Source organism: Ammospiza caudacuta, chromosome 5, assembly GCF_027887145.1.
Source record: "Ammospiza caudacuta isolate bAmmCau1 chromosome 5, bAmmCau1.pri, whole genome shotgun sequence".
Taxonomy (NCBI): domain Eukaryota; kingdom Metazoa; phylum Chordata; class Aves; order Passeriformes; family Passerellidae; genus Ammospiza; species Ammospiza caudacuta.
In genome coordinates, this window is record NC_080597.1 from 16,178,767 (window position 1) to 16,198,477 (window position 19,711).

The 19,711-nt window shown below is 40.3% G+C and overlaps 1 protein-coding gene across 1 annotated transcript in view; it reads right to left on the bottom strand.

The window, feature by feature from the left end:
- ABCC9 (ATP binding cassette subfamily C member 9) overlaps positions 1–19,711 on the bottom strand; it is a 70,686-nt gene that overhangs the window by 8,150 nt on the left and 42,825 nt on the right. Inside the window, exons 22-36 of the mRNA XM_058805855.1 lie at positions 19,009–19,093; positions 18,447–18,527; positions 17,385–17,522; positions 16,685–16,810; positions 15,995–16,091; positions 14,802–15,049; positions 13,742–13,890; positions 12,909–12,978; positions 11,945–12,102; positions 9,802–9,894; positions 7,045–7,147; positions 4,756–4,857; positions 1,847–1,967; positions 735–865; positions 73–151 (exon numbers count right to left, since the gene is read on the bottom strand). Of these exons, the coding sequence (XP_058661838.1) occupies positions 73–151; positions 735–865; positions 1,847–1,967; positions 4,756–4,857; positions 7,045–7,147; positions 9,802–9,894; positions 11,945–12,102; positions 12,909–12,978; positions 13,742–13,890; positions 14,802–15,049; positions 15,995–16,091; positions 16,685–16,810; positions 17,385–17,522; positions 18,447–18,527; positions 19,009–19,093 (1,781 nt within the window). The remainder of the gene's footprint in view (positions 1–72; positions 152–734; positions 866–1,846; positions 1,968–4,755; positions 4,858–7,044; positions 7,148–9,801; positions 9,895–11,944; positions 12,103–12,908; positions 12,979–13,741; positions 13,891–14,801; positions 15,050–15,994; positions 16,092–16,684; positions 16,811–17,384; positions 17,523–18,446; positions 18,528–19,008; positions 19,094–19,711) is intronic.

Consider the following 19,711-nt stretch of genomic DNA (forward strand, 5'->3'; position numbering starts at 1 on the left):
TTCTTCTCAGGAAATAAGGGGGGATCAGTTGAGGAATGATAACATATTCCAGGGAAAATGGAAAAAACTGACCATCAAAAATGTCCACCATTCTGAAGAACGCCAAGGACAGGGAGGACTTGCCACTACCAGTGCGACCACAGATCCCAACCTGCAAAAAATGGAAGGTGTCACTTACAGAGTACTTACTCACTTACTCCTTACTCCTTACTTACACCTGCAGTTCTCTGGGGAAAGCTGCACTGGATTGTGCTGTTGGTAAGTAGAAAGGTCCTTCCCAAAGGCAGGTGGCACACCAGGGAAAACACAAAACAGCACAGCAAGCATATTCCCCTTTTCTCCCCCTCATCACGAGGACTCATCCCGGGGGCATTTCAGCATTTTGACATGGATGCCAATGACACTCTGTGCTGAAATGTGAGATACTCTTGTGTTTTTACACAGTTCAGTCTGATATCCTTCTAATTTATCTGCCATTTAGACTTACTGTTAAGCAAGGAAAATGGACTTGGAAAGACATGGGATAGGCAGAAGAAAAATTGCTCCCAGCCAAGAATAAGTTTTATCAGTGTAAGTTTTTCATCTGTGCCCAAGGACCTCAGAGAGGACTGTAAATGTATATATCTGATAATGCAAGTTGTTAATCTTGTTCTTCTGGCACTTCAGAAAGGAAAGCTCAGTAATGAAGAATCTGCACCAGAATGAGGATGATGGGCAATTGCTGGACATGGTACCTTTTGTCCTGGTTTGATATAGGCCTTCACATGCTTCAGAACAGGCTTCAGGTTGTTTTCATAGCGAACACACAAATTTTCAATCTTGATTTCCCCCTCCTGGGGCCAGTCTTTGGGGACTTGAGAGGGATCTGAAATAGTTACAGAAAAACAAACTGAAATGAGTGCTGCCAGAAGGTCACCCTTTACAACAGTCACCTTTCCCCTCTCTCCTGCCCGGGCACCTTCCTTTAAGCCACTGGAAATACAGAGCTGCAGTTCCCTGCCAAGGGGAGGCTGAGCTGGGAACTGCCTGGCAGGCACTTGGCTTCCATATCTCCACACGTAGGGAGAGAGGGCAGATACTGAAGTGTCTCTTGGCACTGCAAGAGGGACAAGCCAAAGGAGCAGAGAACGCGGTGTCAGGGCAGTGTTAGCGTGGCCTTGGGTCAGTGACCGGCACAGGAAGGGCAGCTTGAGGAAGGAAGTTGTTACTGCCACTCAGCGTGAGCTGTTGACATTATCACAGCTCTTGTTTCTTCCTGATTTGTGAATGCACAGCAGGTTTTGTCTCTGGACTAAGGAGCTTGGCTTTCCAGGGAAGCTTCTTGACCTATGAGCCATTTCTTGCACTTCAACCACTTCTGAAATAGCAATCAAGGCCAATTTGAAGTGTGTGTAGCACAAATTCCAATGTGCAGCTCAGAGAAGAGTTGCTGAGGTCTGCTTGCCAATGTGGCACTATCTTTAGTTCCCATCTGCTAGAAAGATCAGAGATTTTGAAGCATGTGACATTTCTAATTTTTATCCTTATTTTTGTTTTCTAAACAGCTTACATGGATGTTTTGTCATCTCATCTATAACTGTGGTATTTCTGATTGTACTACAGAGTCCTGCTCTGCCTCCCTGGCATTTGATGGGATTTTTTTCCTGTTGACTAATGTGAACAACATATTATCATAGCTTCTCTTAGCTATCCTTGTCATCACACCAGTGGCAGCTGCTACACCTCAGTGAGAACAGATTTTGGCCAGAGAGGTGTGTACAGATTTTGGCCAAAGAGGTGTGCATGACCAAGTGTACCATTCTTTCACGTTACCATGTAAAAGCCCCAAAAAGATTAAGAACAATACCCAGGTAGCCTTCATAGTTCTCTGACTCCATGTTCAGGAAGCTGTGTACTTTTTTTACTGCACCCATCTGCACCTCCAGATCAGCCAGATTCCTCACTACCCAGTTCAGGTAGTTGGTTATCTGCATCACAAAATGAAAACAAGGACAGGGTTCAGCCTTCTTTTTGTTCATCTACCCATCTGGAAATAAAGGCTGGATACATTTGTGAAAATCCCTGACCTGATTCAACACAGTGGGTCTCTTTAACATTACAGCAGCTCAAGACTCAGTGCAACAGCATCAAATCTATAAGAAGCCAGTCATACTCCAACACAATTAGCCCTAAGGCAGCAATTTGGTGCTTGGTATTCTCATCCTTGTTTTTTGAAGGAGAAGTATGGAAAAGTTGTACCTAAACTCTGACTGATTGAGGGATCTCTTGTTTTTAACATCTAATGATCAGCACTGAAAGGTGTCTTCTTTAAGCACACAAACAGAAAAAAAATCAAAATTGAAAGTGCTGTTTGGAAATATTTTCTATTATGTATATTCTAATCTTTCAAAAACTGCAACTAAAGATTTAGAACATTAACTATTTGCAAATATATTGAAACGATTTTATGATAATTTCATTTCTACATATTTAGATAGTCCATTTCCCTCTGTGGAAAATATGAGAAGTTTTTAGCATTGAAATATATGAGGGGAAAAAAGTGTTATCAGTTCAGCAATATTTCCTTCCTGGTTTTTATTCTCATTTGTAATGAAAAGGATTTTATCAATAGTTAAATCAATAGTAAAGGTATTACTTTTAGTAGATAAGAGTTGATTATTAGTTCTCTAACAATACTCAGTAGCTTAGAAAAACTCTTTTCTAGGCAGGACTTACTGTTTAAGGCTGAAAATTGTAAATCTGTTTCCTAAGTCAGTATTTAGGTGCTTCTGTAAAAAAGAACTGATCTTATTAGGAAGAGTTGACTGACAAGAATCTTTAAAACTTGAGATATTTTATGTACCTGAATGAAGTTTTAGAAACTTAAAAACAAAAACACCCTATGCACAAATGTATTCAGAGAAAGACTTTGCTGTTCTTTCTGGTGAGCACCAAATAAGGACTTTATTAAGAATAAATCACCCAGTCTCACTTCTTTACCACTAACCTAATATTGAAGCAGTAATCAAACAGTAAATAAATTTCAATGAGATTCAGCAAAAATTGTGGTTAGTTTAGAGGACTTGGCTGCTTGCTTTATCCTTAAGATAGAGTTCTTGATGGGGTATTCTCTCCTTTATGTTCAGATATCTGCTTATTTGGTATCCAGCTTTTAAGTTAGGAATTTACAGAAATGGGAAAGTTTGCAGATAAGTAAAACACTGAGGAACTACTGCTTGCAATGGCAGGCTGCTATCCTAGATCTGGCAGATTTGATAACACAACCCGGCACCCAAAACTCTGCCCATTACCTCAGGCTTCACCACAGTTGTGCAAAGGAGTTGGCAGGGTTTATAAAAGAGGAGAGAATAAATTCAGGATGTCCACTGTAAACACAATTGCAGTACAAACAGTTTGCTCTTATCTAGGTCCAAATATCAGCCCTCTCTCAGCTGCAAAGAATAATTATTTAAAAAAAAACAAACTATGCCAGGTGAGGCAGGTAATGATCCAGCTGCCTTTAAAAGTTCATCAGGGTTATTGTGGGCAGGAGGGAGAAAGGTGATTACTTGGTGCCTAAAGCTCTTCTTCACCTGTTGTGCCAGACTTCAGCACATGCCTGTTTCACACCAATGAACTGTTTGCAAACACAGGCTAAAAACAAAGAAGCCAAGGATGATGCAGACATCCTGACGCTTCCAGATCCCTGCTAATGAAGCAGCATTACCAGGAATGTTTTCAGAGTGAAGCTGAAGCCCTGGGACTGATTTTCAGTTGTTGACAGATTCTCACACTGTTGCAACAGCAGCGCAGAGGGGATCTAAGGTCTCCCTAAGGCAGCTGCTGAGGACTTTCTGTTGTGGCCATGGGCTCACCAGCATTTATGTGCAAAGCCAGATCTCAGGGTTAGACCCACACCTTTATCCCTTCCTCATACCAGTGCTTCAAAGCAGACAGATTTTTGCCATGTCAGTCATGGTTTCAGAAGTTCTTCCTGCCACTATCATCATCCTGCCTTTGTCCCCACTCTCATGGTTCATTCAGTAATATTTTGTCCCAACTCTTGTGCTTAATTCATGAGTACTTCTACTCTCTGTGGTGATTGTCATTCACTCTGTGCTCATGATGAACACTCAGCCTCTCTTACAGCCAGGTACACTAAAATACTGTTCCTTCACACTGCTAATGACAGTGACAGAATGAACCAACTACTGGACCACCACAACCTTGTCATCCTTAAGTCCATCTCCTCTGCACGCCTACTGCTACCTGGCATGATGAACCATGCCCACAAATGTCCCAATCCCCAGATCCATTCATAATTGCATGGACAATCTTGGGCATCTCAGTAATTTCCCTCCAAGGGCAAAACCCATAATTCTGTTTCTTCAGCAATTATTTTATTTGGTCTTTGGTTAAAGATTACCCAGATGATGACAATCTGTATTTCCTGGCAGGTTTTGCCATGTAGAGGTGGAAACAGTGCTGTGTTGTACAAAACAGAGTGCACAGCAGGTCCTCTTACGCATTTTTAATTTTCCTGCTCCACTTGGGAGCACACAGGGCCTGGGAATGGTTGTGTTTTTCTAATTGGCTCATAAAATCTGAAGCAAGTCCAAGTTGCCCTGAACTCTCTCAACTTTGGCTTGAGTCCATTATTTGCAGGATTCTTTTTTTTCAAGATTAAGAAAGCTGGGAGATGACAGTGTACACATAAAAATATTATAAAATTAATGTGTTGGTCTAGAAGTTCTTACTCTTGGCCTTGGCACGTACCGTCAGAGCATACAGGAGACCCAGTCCCACGAACCCCGAGTGTGGCCCTTCAGTGATGGAAGTGACAGCAGCAGTCAGGACAATACAAGCACCCAGATAATCCTGGAAGGAGAGACAGGGGGACAAAAAGGAAAAAATGCAGCAACCAGAACATTTCTTTACCTGTGGAGCAGTTATGCTTTACTAAGAATTATTTATGTAATGACATCTAGCCCTTAATTTTGGTTTGTTTTTTTCCCCTGGAAAAGGTCATGGTTGTGATGCCCAAACTGAAATACTCAAAGCAACTTGCTGAACACTAATGAAATAGGCCAGTAATCGCTGCAAATTCATTTGGGCTAAGGCATCCCATGGTGTCAACCCCAAAAGCAGCAGGGATCAAAAATCTAATAAGCATATTAAAAAAATCATGAGAAGGATATAACAGTGACAACCCTAATTCCCACCACTAAAACAAATCAATTCCACTCTCTGCACTCTCCTTCAGGTCTTCTCAACTATGGATCTGCCTCCTCAAAAAAGGAAGTATTACTGACTTCACTAATTCCAGGAAGACTTTTGGTAGAATTTATACAGGCCATGGACACGTTTTATTGGCAAAAGCTTTGCAAGAGGTGGAACCCATTTTCTGGATGTTTACCTCAGGTTTGAAGCATATGCCACATGTCATGTTGTGGAGTCAAGGTGCTGATTAATTGGATATAATTGGTATTCCCACTCTCCCACTGCTGCCTGCATTACATTTACTTTGGATCACATTTTCTATTCATTTTTCTCCTCCTGTCTGATAATACCATATCAGGAATCTTTCCTTCTGAGATTTGAAATGAGGACTGCCTAGTTCATCTGTCTAGAAAATTATGAGCAGAATACATACTGAAATTTTAGGGGAGAATGGATTCAAACTGACAGAGGGGGGAGTTAGATTTGCTATGAGAAAGAAATTCTTCCCTATGCGGGTGGTGAGACCCTGGGACAGGTTGACCAGAGAAGCTGTGGCTGCCTCATCTCTAGAAGGCCAGGCTGGATGGGGAACTGGCCATGGCAGGGGTTGGAACTGGGTGGGGTCTCAGGTCACTCCCAGCCCAAATCATTCTGTGATTCTGGGATTCTGTGACTCACACCTATGGAGCATAATGGTCTTGAGTTTCCATCATCTGCTAGGACAGGACTGAACAGCTGCTATTAAATCTCACAAAGTTTTTAGTGATCTTAGTATCACTGTGCCATTAGGCAGAGCTAGATGAACTATTCCTTGGCAAGATCACATTATTTCTAATGCTCTCATGAGGCGAAGTGTATTCTTGGACCAAATTCATTCTGCATGTAAGCAAGTCTAAGACTGTGAGATATTATCAGGCTTCTTCCAGGATTGGCTGTTGCTCTGTATTTATCTGTCTTAGATTTGGAAGCTATTTCAGCTGATCTTGGATGCTGTAAGAAGCTGAAAGCTTCAAGAACAAGGGAAAGCTTTGCCATCATAAAAAATGGAGAATAACTTCATTGCTCCAACAGGAAAAGAAGGTGAGTATACAGCCTTTGATGTGAGGATTAACCACTATTTATGTCCAGCAGAATCAGGCCACTGCTCTGTTTATTCACCGTTCTTTCTGTTTCAAATGAATAAGGGAATCACTTTGCTTGCCTCTTCTTGCCTTGCAGATCAGGAAAGTCCCTCACAGAAAGCCCCCACAAAACCCAGGAGCCTATGTCACTGTCATTGGCTGCATTGTGCCCTGCTGCCCATTTTCTTTCTGGAGTCTAGTTATGCTGTCTTTCATGATATCAAACAATAAAACCACAAACAGTATGGCCCTGCAAGGGTTTAGCTTACAGCTGTGGGATTAACCCTGCTGCTGGAGAGATACTTCAAGACCTGGGAGATCAGTGTGCCTAAAACTGCCCTGGCAGAAGGATGGCATAGTTCATAAAGCCACTGAAAAGCCACGCTCTGCCTTGAAAGTAGTTCCTGCTGTGGCAGGTCTGTGGATGCTGCACAGTAGTAGAGAAAGTCTTGTTTGAAGTTATGTAAATGTTTGTTCTTGCACTCCCTTCAGATGCTAGACAGCACAGCAGCAGAAGATGAGGCAGACTTGTATTTTCTTACTCCTGGCCAAGAAAGCTGAAAAAACCCTCTGGGTTTAACATAACAATCCTGATCTATTTTAAGGAGCTGTGTGTATTATCTCCTCGCGAGATTAATACTCGTTATTATCTTCTCTGCATCAGGCAAAGTCTCTGTTTGCTTCCAAGGTTTCAAAACCATGGCTGGGACAAAACTGAACGTACCGTCCTGACCTCCAGCCATCTGTTGGCAGCTGACAGAAATAAGTAGGCAATGTTGTTCGTGTCCGTCAGCTCCAGCATACGTTGTTTAAATCTGGCTTCGTGCCTGCCGAGACCAAAGTTGTTACATTACAACACATTACGCACTCACACACAAAAGGGTAAAGCCTTAATTCTGCTCTGCCTTCCCTCCACCCAGCCCAAAACTTTTTGCCCTTCTGTTTTTGCCAAAGTTTGGGTTAAAAGCTCTTCCCTAAGAACGTCCATCTGCTGCCACAGCTCCCCAGAGCCAGAGCGACACGTGGAGTCAGGATTTGGTTGACAAGCAATTCTGTTGGACTAGGGTTTGGACCAGAGACTGTCCCCTCAAAGAAATTGCAATGCCAGGGTGCTGGGACAGGTTTGGTTTCCTAGAGCTGATCCACCTTTTATAGCTGTGGATTGTAGTCCACTCCTCCCACAGATGAGTGCTGCTGTGGCCTCTCAGCTCCTCCTCACAGGTCACTAGCAAGGGCAGACGGCTCACCCGTCAGCTTAAGTCAGCTTAATGACACTTCAGAAGTTACCTGGCCAGCTGCAGGGCTCTTCAACAGGGGTAACATCCCTGAAGTTTCAACTAATATGGATGTAGAATGATCTGTAAATCAAACCTTTCAGCTACTCAGCTCAGCTGTTTTCTCAGCCAGTCACACTTTGCCTAAGCAACTGGGAAAGTACAATCAGGGAGAGCTAAGGATCACCTCTAAATTAGAAAAATGAGTGGTGTTACCTCCACTGCCACTTGTTCCTCTCTCCCCCACACAATGCCCATCACATTTAAAAAACAGTGCAAGGATGCCAGAGTGCTGAAGAGCTGAGGTACATTTGGGAGGGCAGGAGGAAATCTCTGTTGGTGCTAATGTTAAATGCATGGTGCCTTGCAGAGTCAGATGGAAATAATTTTGTTTGAAATCATAGTCTATTGTCTGGTGAATACCCTCACTTGATTAAACCAGCTGAACTTCAGCAGCTCAGTGTCTGTTTATCTTCCATTTCAAAGTGTAGGGGCCCTGCTGTGAAGCACCTCTAATGTCTTTTCTTCCAGAAAATTCCTTTTTTTCCTGCTGTTTCCTGCTGATATTTCATTTCCCTCTGCACAGCTTGTAAACAGGACAAGCAACCTCCCCAGAACAACTGGTAACAGTAATGATGCGATGTGGGGAGGAACAAGGATGCACTGACTACTCTGCTCATCTGCTTTCCTGGCAGCAAAATTCCTGCTCTCCTAATGGAAAATCTGACACACTCAATCTGTGTTTTCATCCACGTTCAGCTCATCTTCTGGGCACTTTCAGACTTTTATCCTGTCAGATGACGAACAGCAAAGGTCACTGAGATTGTTCTCTGATCCAACAGTACTGCTTTGCGGTAAGTTATGTGAGGAGCTGCTCAGTTTTATCCTGGAACATACTGAACCCAAGCTGCAGAGAATGACTAACAGCACCAGCAGTAAAAAGAAACTTGCAGACAATAAATGCAGGAGACTTCAGGTTTGGTGGGCAGTGGAGCACAGGCAGGGAAATGAAATGGCTTTGATTAGCACCAGAAATCCTGAAAAACTCAATTGTTGTGGTGCCCTCAGGTGCCTTTTGCTCTCTGCCATCCAAGCCCACGTTACCTTTTTGTGTGGCAAAAAAGAGTTGAACCACTCAGAAAGTGCTAAGCTCCTTCAGCTTGTTCAGGAGATAACCTCAGGTTCATAACCTTCCTCAGGTCATGAAAGGCCACTCTGAACCTCTTGAGAAGTACTCAGCATACATCAGCATCAGGCCCTAATGATGACTTCCAGTTTCAATACATCATTCTGTTGATGAAACTAGTTAAAGCTTGACCACTGGTTCACACTTCTACAACACAACAGTGGTTTTGCTCACACTTCTACAACACAACATGCCTTACTGCAACACTGTGTGCTAACAGCTGAGGTCCTAAAGCTTAGCTTGATGTGAGGAAACAGCCTGAAGCTGATCAAATAGGTGTGGAAATGTCATTGCAGTGGGATCTGCTCTGGTTTGGAATTCTGCATAGTGCAGAATGGGTGCAAGGTGCACTTACTGGGAAAAAACCTCAAGCTGGCACTTTGACAGTCAGCACCATAATGGAGTGAACATAGGAGAGTTTGGCCTATATTTCAGGTAGTAGAGAGAAAATGTATGCATGGAAAGCTGGAAAAACTCCCTGGATCTTACAGAACTGATTTCTCAGTTTTGATTAACAAAGGGAGGTTTTAAAATATTCAAATCAAGTTCTGTTCTGCTGCAGTTTTCTTGGAAACTCTCTCAAGTTGCACACTGCCTTTCAGTTGGAGAGCACCAAAATGATGTCTCCTTGCTTGGAGTGGGTTAAACACAGAACTGATTCAGGGACACTTGGATATAGCAGGGGGTTTGAAGGGGCAATGCCTCTGCCTGCTTGGCAAAATACAGCTCCCTGCTGCTCAAGTTAAGGGAATGGTTAAAATAGACTCATTTAAAATTTAAATATCATATCCTAAAAATGTAATAATCTTTAAATCAGTGCAACACCAATACATGTGCTACTGAAAATATGCAAAATGTTTAAGAGGCAAAGCAACATGAAAAAAATTCATTAACTTTTTCCTAAATAGCTGAATAAAGTTCTTCAAATTCAATAGCTGGCCCTCAGACATGCTCCAAGGAAGCTGAACAGGCTGGCCTCACCCTCAAGCCTCCCTGTAATAATTTGTTTTACAAATTTTACCCGAATGCTCTGATGGTGGTAAGGCCTTCAGCTGTCTCAGAGAAGTGACACAGCAGAGGGAGCTGGGTGCTGTCATCAAGTTCCTGGAGGTCCCTGGGAGTACAAAAAACAACAGATGCCCATTACAATGCAAACATTTCTGTCTGTAGAAATTTTGCTGCACAGCAGACAAGAACAGATATTTTATGTATTGCACATATTCTTTTCAAGATCACACAAAATTTCTATAGTACAGAAAGACACTGGCATGGGAATATAACATTCCTTTTTTTTGGCCACAGGAGCCTTTGAATCATCTCCCTGCTGCCCTTTCCATCTACTTTTGGTCACTTTAAGCTTCTATTTGCCCCCTAGGGATAATGACATTATCATGTCTCTCCTGGATAAAAACCTGCTATATCCATTTTAGATAGATCGTCATTACATTTTATTCTCACAGATTCTGATATGTTAATGAAATTAAATAAATTGAAAACCATTGATTTTAAACTTTATAGCATGTTATTTGTGACTCTTAGGTCAGGTATGTAATAGGGTCTGTTTATATATTTTATGACAATAACTGACCTAACAAAAAAAGCTGTATTTCCACATAAACCTGGCCTCATTTTCCATATCTGGAAGTACTAATGCTGAAAGTAAAGTATTTCAGATGATAGCAGATCTTCTCTTTGTGCTGTTAACATTGGTTGTAGCAGAGACAGCACTGACAGAGAAATAATATTAGTGATAAATTTCCCTAATTACTCAGCAATGACACTTCCAAGACCTGCATGGAGCAACAATATGTAAGTCCAAAAAATTCCAGTCTTTTAAAAGAGGAACATCTTCCAAACCGCAGAATAAAAAATTACATCTTTCTGTAACATTCTGCCATTGTCATAGCAGCCAGTTGTACAAACAGAAGAAAGTCCAGCTCATTAGAGATTAAAACTCGTTATCAAAAGCCTAAAAATTTTGCCCACTGTATTAGATAGGCTAGGAGAAAAAACTGCTTGATGTTGCTGAATGTTGCAGTGCGCAGAACTGAATTTGCTGCTGATGTTTTGATGATAAATATCTTTCAAATTTATGATGGAAAATACACAGAAGTTTTTGAAAGATGTAATGGAAAATACAACCAAGAGTCAAAGTGCTGCAAGAAATATTGTAAATATTTGCATTTCTAAAAATTATTGAGGCTTATATGCCTGCAAAGGACTGCATGCAAGTGAGTTACAAACACTGGCTGAAGCTATTCCTTCGTCCTACATTTCCCAAGACTAATTTTTAGGGAAATAAATGGGATGTTTTCATTTCTATTGTCCATCAAAAGAACACAAGTCACATCTCAATTGATTTTAAAAAGTTTAATTTAACAGAATAATTTGAGAGTGAAAACCAGGTCTCCTGATTTGTCAGCCACCTTGAGATCTGGTGTACTACCACACCCAGCTTCATTTTGGAGGTTTGGTAGGGCAAGAACAAGGTTTCTGAAAAATCTCAGAGAAATTAAGCAACGTATTTCAGATTTAAACATTTCTGCTTTGTGAATTCTGATTACAGAGTTTTCTTCTAAATAAATCTTGGAAGATTCTGTCTGATAACAAAAGACTAAGGGACTGAATTTAAGAAAATCTGGCTTCCTGAAGATGTTTTATGAAATTATAGAATAAATTTAGCATCAGAAGCATGACTCTCATTTTACTGAAAAAACTGTACTCTTTACACCCAGCCAAGTCACCCTGAATATGGAACACTCTACAGTGAAAATGACTTTCTGTGGAGTTTTTCCCCCAATATGAAGGAAAAACCATGATTGATGTTAATACAGGGAAATATTTTCTGTTCTCTACTAATACTCAAATGTCAAGGAGGAGTTTTGACCAGATGCAAGCTCAGCTGATAAACAAACTTCATGTTCATCTCACTCTAGAGCCAAACAAATGCATTCAGTTGGTGTTACTTCCCCAGATACCCCATTTGTAGCCAGGTCAGTTGGAAATATCCCCCAGTGCATGTCTCAAACTCATGCATCAAGATCAAAAGCAGGATGCCATGGCCATTTCCCTCTTTTTTAGCTCCTACAACCTCACATTCCATCACAGTTCTTATGTAGAATATTTCATGGAGGAAACTTTCAGGACGGTTCTTTAATACGTACTTGGAGGCAACCCTGAAGTATTTCTGGATGAAATAAAATGCTATGCCCAGGGGCACAAGGGCCACAAGGAACCATGGAGTGGCATAGGAGATCATCCCAATGGCTGACAGGCACAGCAAGGTGGATCTGGTCAGAGACTCCAGTGTGGGGGGGATGTGCTAGAGGGAAGTGAAAAACATCCATGAAGAAAAAAATCCTGGTAGCACCACTATACACCTTTTCCTATCAGAAAAGTGACATAATACCACTAGATACTCATTGATGTTCTCCCAATATCAAGAGTCTTTCCGTTTCTGTGGGTCTCATAGCCAAATGTACAGGAGTTAAAAAATGAGTCAGTAGGTTTTTGTTTTCTAAGGTCAGAGTTTTAAAGATCATGGGGAAATAGGAGCCATTTCCACCTCATTTATATATCAGGCAAGGACGAGAAAATTGTTCTTGATATGCCAGATATTTAGAGAAGTAGAATGCTCTGTCTCAGAGTCTCATAATTTTTATTCCATATTTCCATCAACCTTACATTCAGGATTATTGTTCATCCAAAAATTTTAATGCACAGTCATAGTGAAAGCTCTTCTCCCTGGATGCTTTAAATCCACAAGTTCTGACAGCCATGGTGGAACATTTATTTCTCACACCTACTCCCATATATTCAAAGCTGTTATATTTTACTGTCTTTCATGTTTCAAGTCCAAAATCTGTTGTTTTCTTAATCCAGATCTTCCAACAGAATCAACCACTCTGCATATGAAGAAATGAAGAGCCACCACCTCCCACTATGTTTATTTTAAAGGTTACTTGCTCTCATTACTACGAATGTTGTACTTTTTGAGTGTCCCTATTATCATTCCCAGAGCCTGGTTTTGCTATGCCCTTCTCTACTGAATATTTTAGTACATCATCTTATTCAGATCTACGTGGAAATTTGCAGAGTCAGGATAATAGAATGTACTGCTACATCTACCTGATCAATGATATTTGTGTCAGCAGAGAAGCGATTCAGAATTAGCCCCAGCGGAGTCATGTCGAAGAACCTGTTGGACAAATTAAAACCAAAAAGTAACCTGTAGAGGAATTCCAGGTTTGGAATTTAAAGTCCAGTCAGACAGAACACAGAGCTGTGTACAGCCATTGTCTAAAACAAAGCAATAAACATGAATAACATGCCAGATCATCTTATCTGCATCTTGACTGTCTAAATGCTTCTTTTGGCACTTTCCCCTGAAAAAAAAAATTGTCTCCTCTTCCACAAACCAGCTCTCTTGTGTCCTGATCTTTCCTTCTTGCTCCATCAGGATTTAAGATCTCTTCCAAAGATCACAGCCTGTTCTTGGCTGCTGCTCAGCCTCCTTCTTATGGGCACTAACCCCAGATGTTTCATGGAAGTACTGTGATAAATTCATTTGTTATTCAGGCATCCTTTGGCCATTCTGCTGCCTGTGAGACCCTGGGTATTATGCACAGAAGAAGCCTTGGTGCCCACATGGTTTGACACCATGGCCATTGGTCAGAGCTGGAGCTGGGTATACTGGAGCCTGAACTGCCCTCAGAGCTGTCCTTGAGCCCCCAGCCCTGAAGGGGTGCCAGCTTTCTGAAACATTTCAGCCAGATAGAAAACAGGGGCAAAATTTCACATGTTCTCTCATGGAATGTTTCCCCCTCCGCCATGGTTATCTCTTTCTGATGCCTTGAAGGAAACAGGTCAAATTCAAGAGCTTTTCCTGGGAGTACCCTTGCAGCTGCAAAGAGGACAGGTTTAGACCATATAGCTTTCCAGGGACATCATTTTTGCTGTACCTGATTGGTCCAAGGATGATCTTGTTGAGGAGATTGTGATGCAGGTTCTTGGCTGCTGTGAGGCCCATCCACTCCACAGTCAGGGATGTGATGAGGCAAAGGACAATCCCAGCTCCAGAGAGGATGCTGAAGACAGCTACATGATAAGTCTAATGGAATGACAAATACATCAATCCTAGAAAGAAACACCCTCTTTTCTTTTCTGCTAGGAAGTTCCCAAGGTACCTGGTGCCCATCAGCTACTATATCCAATCTCTTGTATTAGATAATTATATATCATCTTTGAGAAATAAAAGAAATATGATGGAACTGCAGTGATGGAACTGCAATTCACTAAGTCCACATAATTAGAAGTCCTGGCAGGCCTAAGATCCCTCACTCTATTCTACCCCTCAAGACCTTGAAATGGTAGCTCTTAGAGCTGTGAAGACTGATTATGTGGACAAAAAGAAAGGATTGTTAGCCAAGAAACAGGGAAACTGAGTAGAACCTCTCAAGAATTAAGGCATTTGAGAGATGTTGGAAAGTTCCACTTTAGTAAGTTCAAGCATTATGAAATTCACAGGGCAAATCCTAAACTGATCTGCCAGGGTTATAGCACATTTAAACCTTCTGAAAGTCTAGTAGATCTAGAGATATTGTACTTGAGTCAAATTTACAGCTATAAGCAGATTGTGCTTTAGCAGAACAATTGAAGACTTCCATTATTATTTTTCTGGCAGGAAAAAACTACTTGACAGCCAGTACTTAGGAAAGTGGGGTCATTGACTTAGAAGACCAGTTGTAAAATCCAGATGGAAAAGTTTAGTATAAGGCTCCTTACTTTGAAAGGTCAGTTATTTTTCTACCCTCAAATATTATTCTGTTTGAGTTCTAAATTGTCAAAATTATTGATAAAATTTGAATTGCCTTATTTTAACATTAAGAATCCATTCATCCTGTATAATAATCTACCGGTGATTTCAATCCAGCTGGCTTTTAGATGAAAAGCAAAAAATTACTTTAGAACATGGTTTTTTTTTCATTTTTTTCCCCTGTCAGGCTCCAATATCTGGCTCACCTTCTCTTTGCTCTTATCCTCATCAGCATTCCTGGCTTCGTTTGCATTGTCCATGGATGTCCATGTAGCAAGCCAGTAATCTATGGCCACAATAACTGAGTGTTTCAACAGCTTGGAGAAAATCATCAGAAAGAGCAAGAAAAATCCTCCAGAGGTTAGATATCTCCAACAGGTTTTCCATGGCATCTTTGTCCTGAGCCTCAAGACAGTTGACATGTTATCATCTTCATCTTCTTCCTCTTCCTCCTCTGTGACTCAGACATTTGACCAAGTTAGCATGGATTCAATAATAACTATACCTTGTTTTACTGGATTTGTTGGGCATTTTGTCTTCTGCTTTGACTTTAAATTTTAAAGCCAAAATTCAATTTGTCATTTAAGAACAGCAAACACTTCAGACATATTTTCATAAGACTTCCCCTGCGCTCTTTAGCTATTCTATAGTTTGCCAGTCTTTGACTTGTCACAGTTTTGTTAAGAAAAAGTTTTTATAAACCAAGTCTTCACTACTTATTATTTGGAGCAGAGACCAGGCCTTTCCCAACCTGTTCATCAGCTTTTATTATATAGTCAGAAGAGCAATTTGGAAGATTTTAGAAAACCCTCCAAACTTTTCCATCCAGACTCTTCATCATCTGTTTGCCTGAACAAGTTCAATTTTCTCTTCAGTCAATAGTACTAAAATGATAACTGATCACGTGCTATTGAAACACAAATGGTGGAAGATTTCTGCTATGGAAAAAATATATTTCAGAGATGTATAAACACGAAATGTTTCTTTTATTGCAGATAATAAGAATATATATCTCACAGCCCTGCAGGAGGGAAATTTCCCCAAGGAAAGGAAATGTTCACATGCTCTTAACAGCTACCACATTTTTTTTCCTTTACAATTTTTAATATTGTTTTAATGTTGTTTTTAATGTACTTCTACCTCATCCCACAATAACTCCAGGCACTGTGAGTTAGCAAAGACATTAACTTGTTTTGACACATCCTTATCTCTGCATGATGTTTAGGGAAATATATGGAGAATCCCTTGAACAAGTCCTGTTGTAAACAGGTCAAAATGTTGGACTTTCCACTAATAAGTGTCATCAATAGAGTTACACTTTGCTGCTAAGAACTGCCAGCTATTAAAGTAGAAAGGCAATGAAAAATTGTATTAAATAAAGTGAAATTGTAAAACAAACCTTCATCTTCATCTTCCAGTTGTGACTTGGATTCTCTGGGATACATGGCCCTTCTAAGGGTTTTTCTCTCAAGAGTTGTCTGGTCAGCTTCCATATCCTTGAATAATTAGGTTATCATCATTATTATTATTATTTATTAATAATATATTTTATTCATTTGAAAGATCATTTATTAATTTGAGAGCTTAGCTGTTCAACAATCATAGTAGTACTTGCAGTAATCTCAAAGAGACTTTATATGGATCATTTAACTTACAGAATGGAAAAAACACAGTACTTTTCAATTTAAATTTCAGAGAATTCAACTTTGCCCACTTCTTTCCCTCTCTCTGCCATTCTTTCACTCCCTCTCTTCTGGAATGGAAAAAACTTCAAAAATAGTCTTTAGAGAATCCTAAATGTTCATGGCAATAACAGAATAAAAGGATAAGAGATACTATAGGAAGTTTCTGGGTCCAACCCTTGCCCTACCAAAGTATCAGTTGTGCGCCACATTTCCAAGGGTTTCTTGGCTAAGATGTGCTTACAAACCATCCATGATGGATATAACACACACTTCGTGGACAATCTATTGCAGCCTCTAAAACTGCTTACAGGTCATGTGCTTCAGGCATGGTTTGGGTTTCTTTGAAATTGAATGACAAATATTTCTTTGCAGAAAAGTCATCCTTGCCTAAATGCTTTATTTACCTTTTCCAACTCTTGATCTTGGCGATTCATCAGAGTTTTCCAATGTTCATATAGCTCAACATCCTTGTTTTGGATATCCTTTAGTGTCCCTTCTCTAAGCACCATTCCATCCTTCATTGCTATGATCTAGGGGAGAAAGCACCCAGCACTCAGCAACACAGATACCATAATCACTGACCTGGATCCTACAAGATATGTCTCACCATTAGTGACAACACCATTATGCAAATTTCTGTCTTCGTTTTATTCAATATTTTATTAATAACTTCTTAAGTTTGCTGGCACAGCTCATAAACTGAAACTTGTATAAGTAATGTTTTCCTGCACATCAGACAGGAAAAAGCATTGAAAAGAAGGGATAGACAGTTGCAATTAAAACAAAATTCTCCAGGCCTTTTAATGAACAAAAAACTTAAACAATGTAAAAATAAAATAGTTCTTCCACTATAAAATCTCTGTTAGCTGAAGTGGCAGTTAGCCACATGGCATACAGAATTAAGGGACTGTGTTGCAGAGAAAAGCAATAATCCCATTAAATGTTATGATGTTAACTTCAGGAATTGCCAAGACTGCTTAGAGTTGCAAGCCTCTGAATGAAACTTCAACTCTGCTGGGAATTTTTCAATTTTTCAATAACACCCTGATCCCTGCTTCTGGCAATAAACCTTAGCAAATTTTCCCCTGGTACCTCTTCTCTTACCCAGTCAGCATGTGGCAGATATTGTAATTTATGTGTCACCAGAACAAGAGTCCTCTTGTCTTCTTGCAGAAACTTCAAAATCCCTTCCTGCATTAAGTGATCACTTAAGTGAATGTCCAGTGCAGAGAATGGGTCATCCTGCAACCACATCAAATTGAAAAATATTAGAACAGGATACAAAAGTGAGGTTTTTCCCTAAAATAGTATTTTTAAACTAGGAAGCATCTGTCTTTATTGATGTTTCATTTCTCTCTAGTGACTAGGGCCAAGTCAGAGGGCTGTGCTCCAGTAAGCTGGAATCCACTGTTCTTCAGTTCACAGCAATGGACTCAGTTTCATTTCTTGTGTCTGGCTGTGTGTAGTGCTGGTGCCTCACTGACAGAGTGCAGGAACACCAGAACTGAAATTTCCCATCCAAATTTGAAAATGCCAGGATCCAAAGCCAAACTTGGGCCCAATTTTGGGTGAAACTGGCACAGGAAAATTAAAGCAGAGTTAGCAACTCTTCTCATTTCCTCCAAACTAAACTACGTATGTGCTTGGTCTTTACAGTGAGTGAGTGTGGCTGGAAATAAGGCAACATTCAGATAAGGATATCAATATGTAAACACTTTTTCTTCAAGAAGTCTCTCCTTAATTTTGAAGAGGCTCAAACAGCCTCTTCATGAACCTCCTGAAATTCCTAATATGCCTTGAAAGTAATATCAGAGAAGGGAAAGGCTGTCCAACTCCACAGGACTTTGCAGGAGAGTGCTGAGCCCTCAGACTGTTCATTATGGCTCCTTATCATTAATCCTGCTGATTTCTGTGGGACTCTCCTGATAGCAGGTCATCCCTGAGAGCAAGAAGGAGTTAAGACAATCTGTTCCACTCTTCCAGTGTACATCTGTGCAGAAATTCCCACCTTCATCAGTCTCCCAGGATGTTTTGATGCTGCCTCTCTATAGCTTGGTTTTGGAGTTGAATACAGGTCCCCATAGGTCTTCTAAATATAAACTAAATATATGGAATTACAGTTTTTTACTAACTTTGCATGCTCCATGTGAAAAAGAAAAACCTTACCAAGAAGACAATGTTGGTGTTCTGGTAGAGTGCTCGAGCTACACAGATTCTCTGTCGTTGGCCTCCACTTAAATTAATCCCCTAATGATTCAAATGGATCAGAAATAGGCATCTTTGAATAAACCTTATGACAGGCCTTTGGAAATGTGATTTTTTATAATGATAGGATTTATAGTAAATAAAAAACTTCATTAAAATGCTAATTCTATTGATAAACGGGCATAGTCCTCATATAATATCAGAAGAAAAGTTATTATTCATGCATAAGTGTAAATTATGAAGAGCTGCTCTGAGCACAGTAGGCTTTTTAGATTGCAAATGTAATCAATACCAGCATCAAATTCTGCAAGCAAAATATGGGAGACCTTGGTCAAGAAATCCCATTTGAGAAATAGCTGAAAAAGCTGAAGTGATTTCAAATTTTTTGGGTAGTAACCCTTGGTGAATTACAATTATTTACCAGTCTGGCAGCCCAATACAGACTAGAACTGTCTGAGTGACATCAGGTAGTATCTTCTTAATACAAAGGCCAAGCAGAGATTAAAGCATTCACATTATTTACCCTTTCTCCAATTTCTGTCTGGTCACCAAATGGCAGTAAGTCAATATCAGGCTGCAGAGAACAGGCATCTGTAACAGCCTTGTACCTGGAAAAACAACGTGGTCATTGCAATTGTTTACCCAGCCACTCACTCTGCTCACACAAAAACCTCCAGGTAGATGTCACCACGAAGTTTTTATTGCTCTGTGATGGATGAATAATTGTTAAAATAAGTAGGGCAAAATGATTATTGAGGAATAATCCTAGAGCATTGTAAATGAAGCATTATTAAAAAAATGCACCTTTATTAGAAGCCTTTATTGGCAAGACTGCTTTTTAATTATGTAAATTATTGAATACATTCCTCCCTATCATGGAGTTGTTTTGTTGGACTCCAGAATGTTCCATTCTGTTTTCCATTGAGTTTTTATGCTCCCCCTTTAAGTGCCTCTTCATTTTCTTTGGAGTGATGTTACAGGACAAAGTATCCTTAAAGTGCTTCTGGTCTTACCAGAACCAGCAAACCACTTGCAAAATTTTGAAAAAATTTTGGTGACATCTCTGGGTCTGTAGCAGGTGATCTGCTGATAAGCAGCTGGGATCAGACTATATGAGTACTGAAATTAAGCCTTGCCCCTTTGAAACTAGTGAAACAAGCTGATGGATGCAGTGGCTGAAGAATCTGGTCCCTGAAATGTTGGTGCTTTTCTGGATTTTGAGGCAT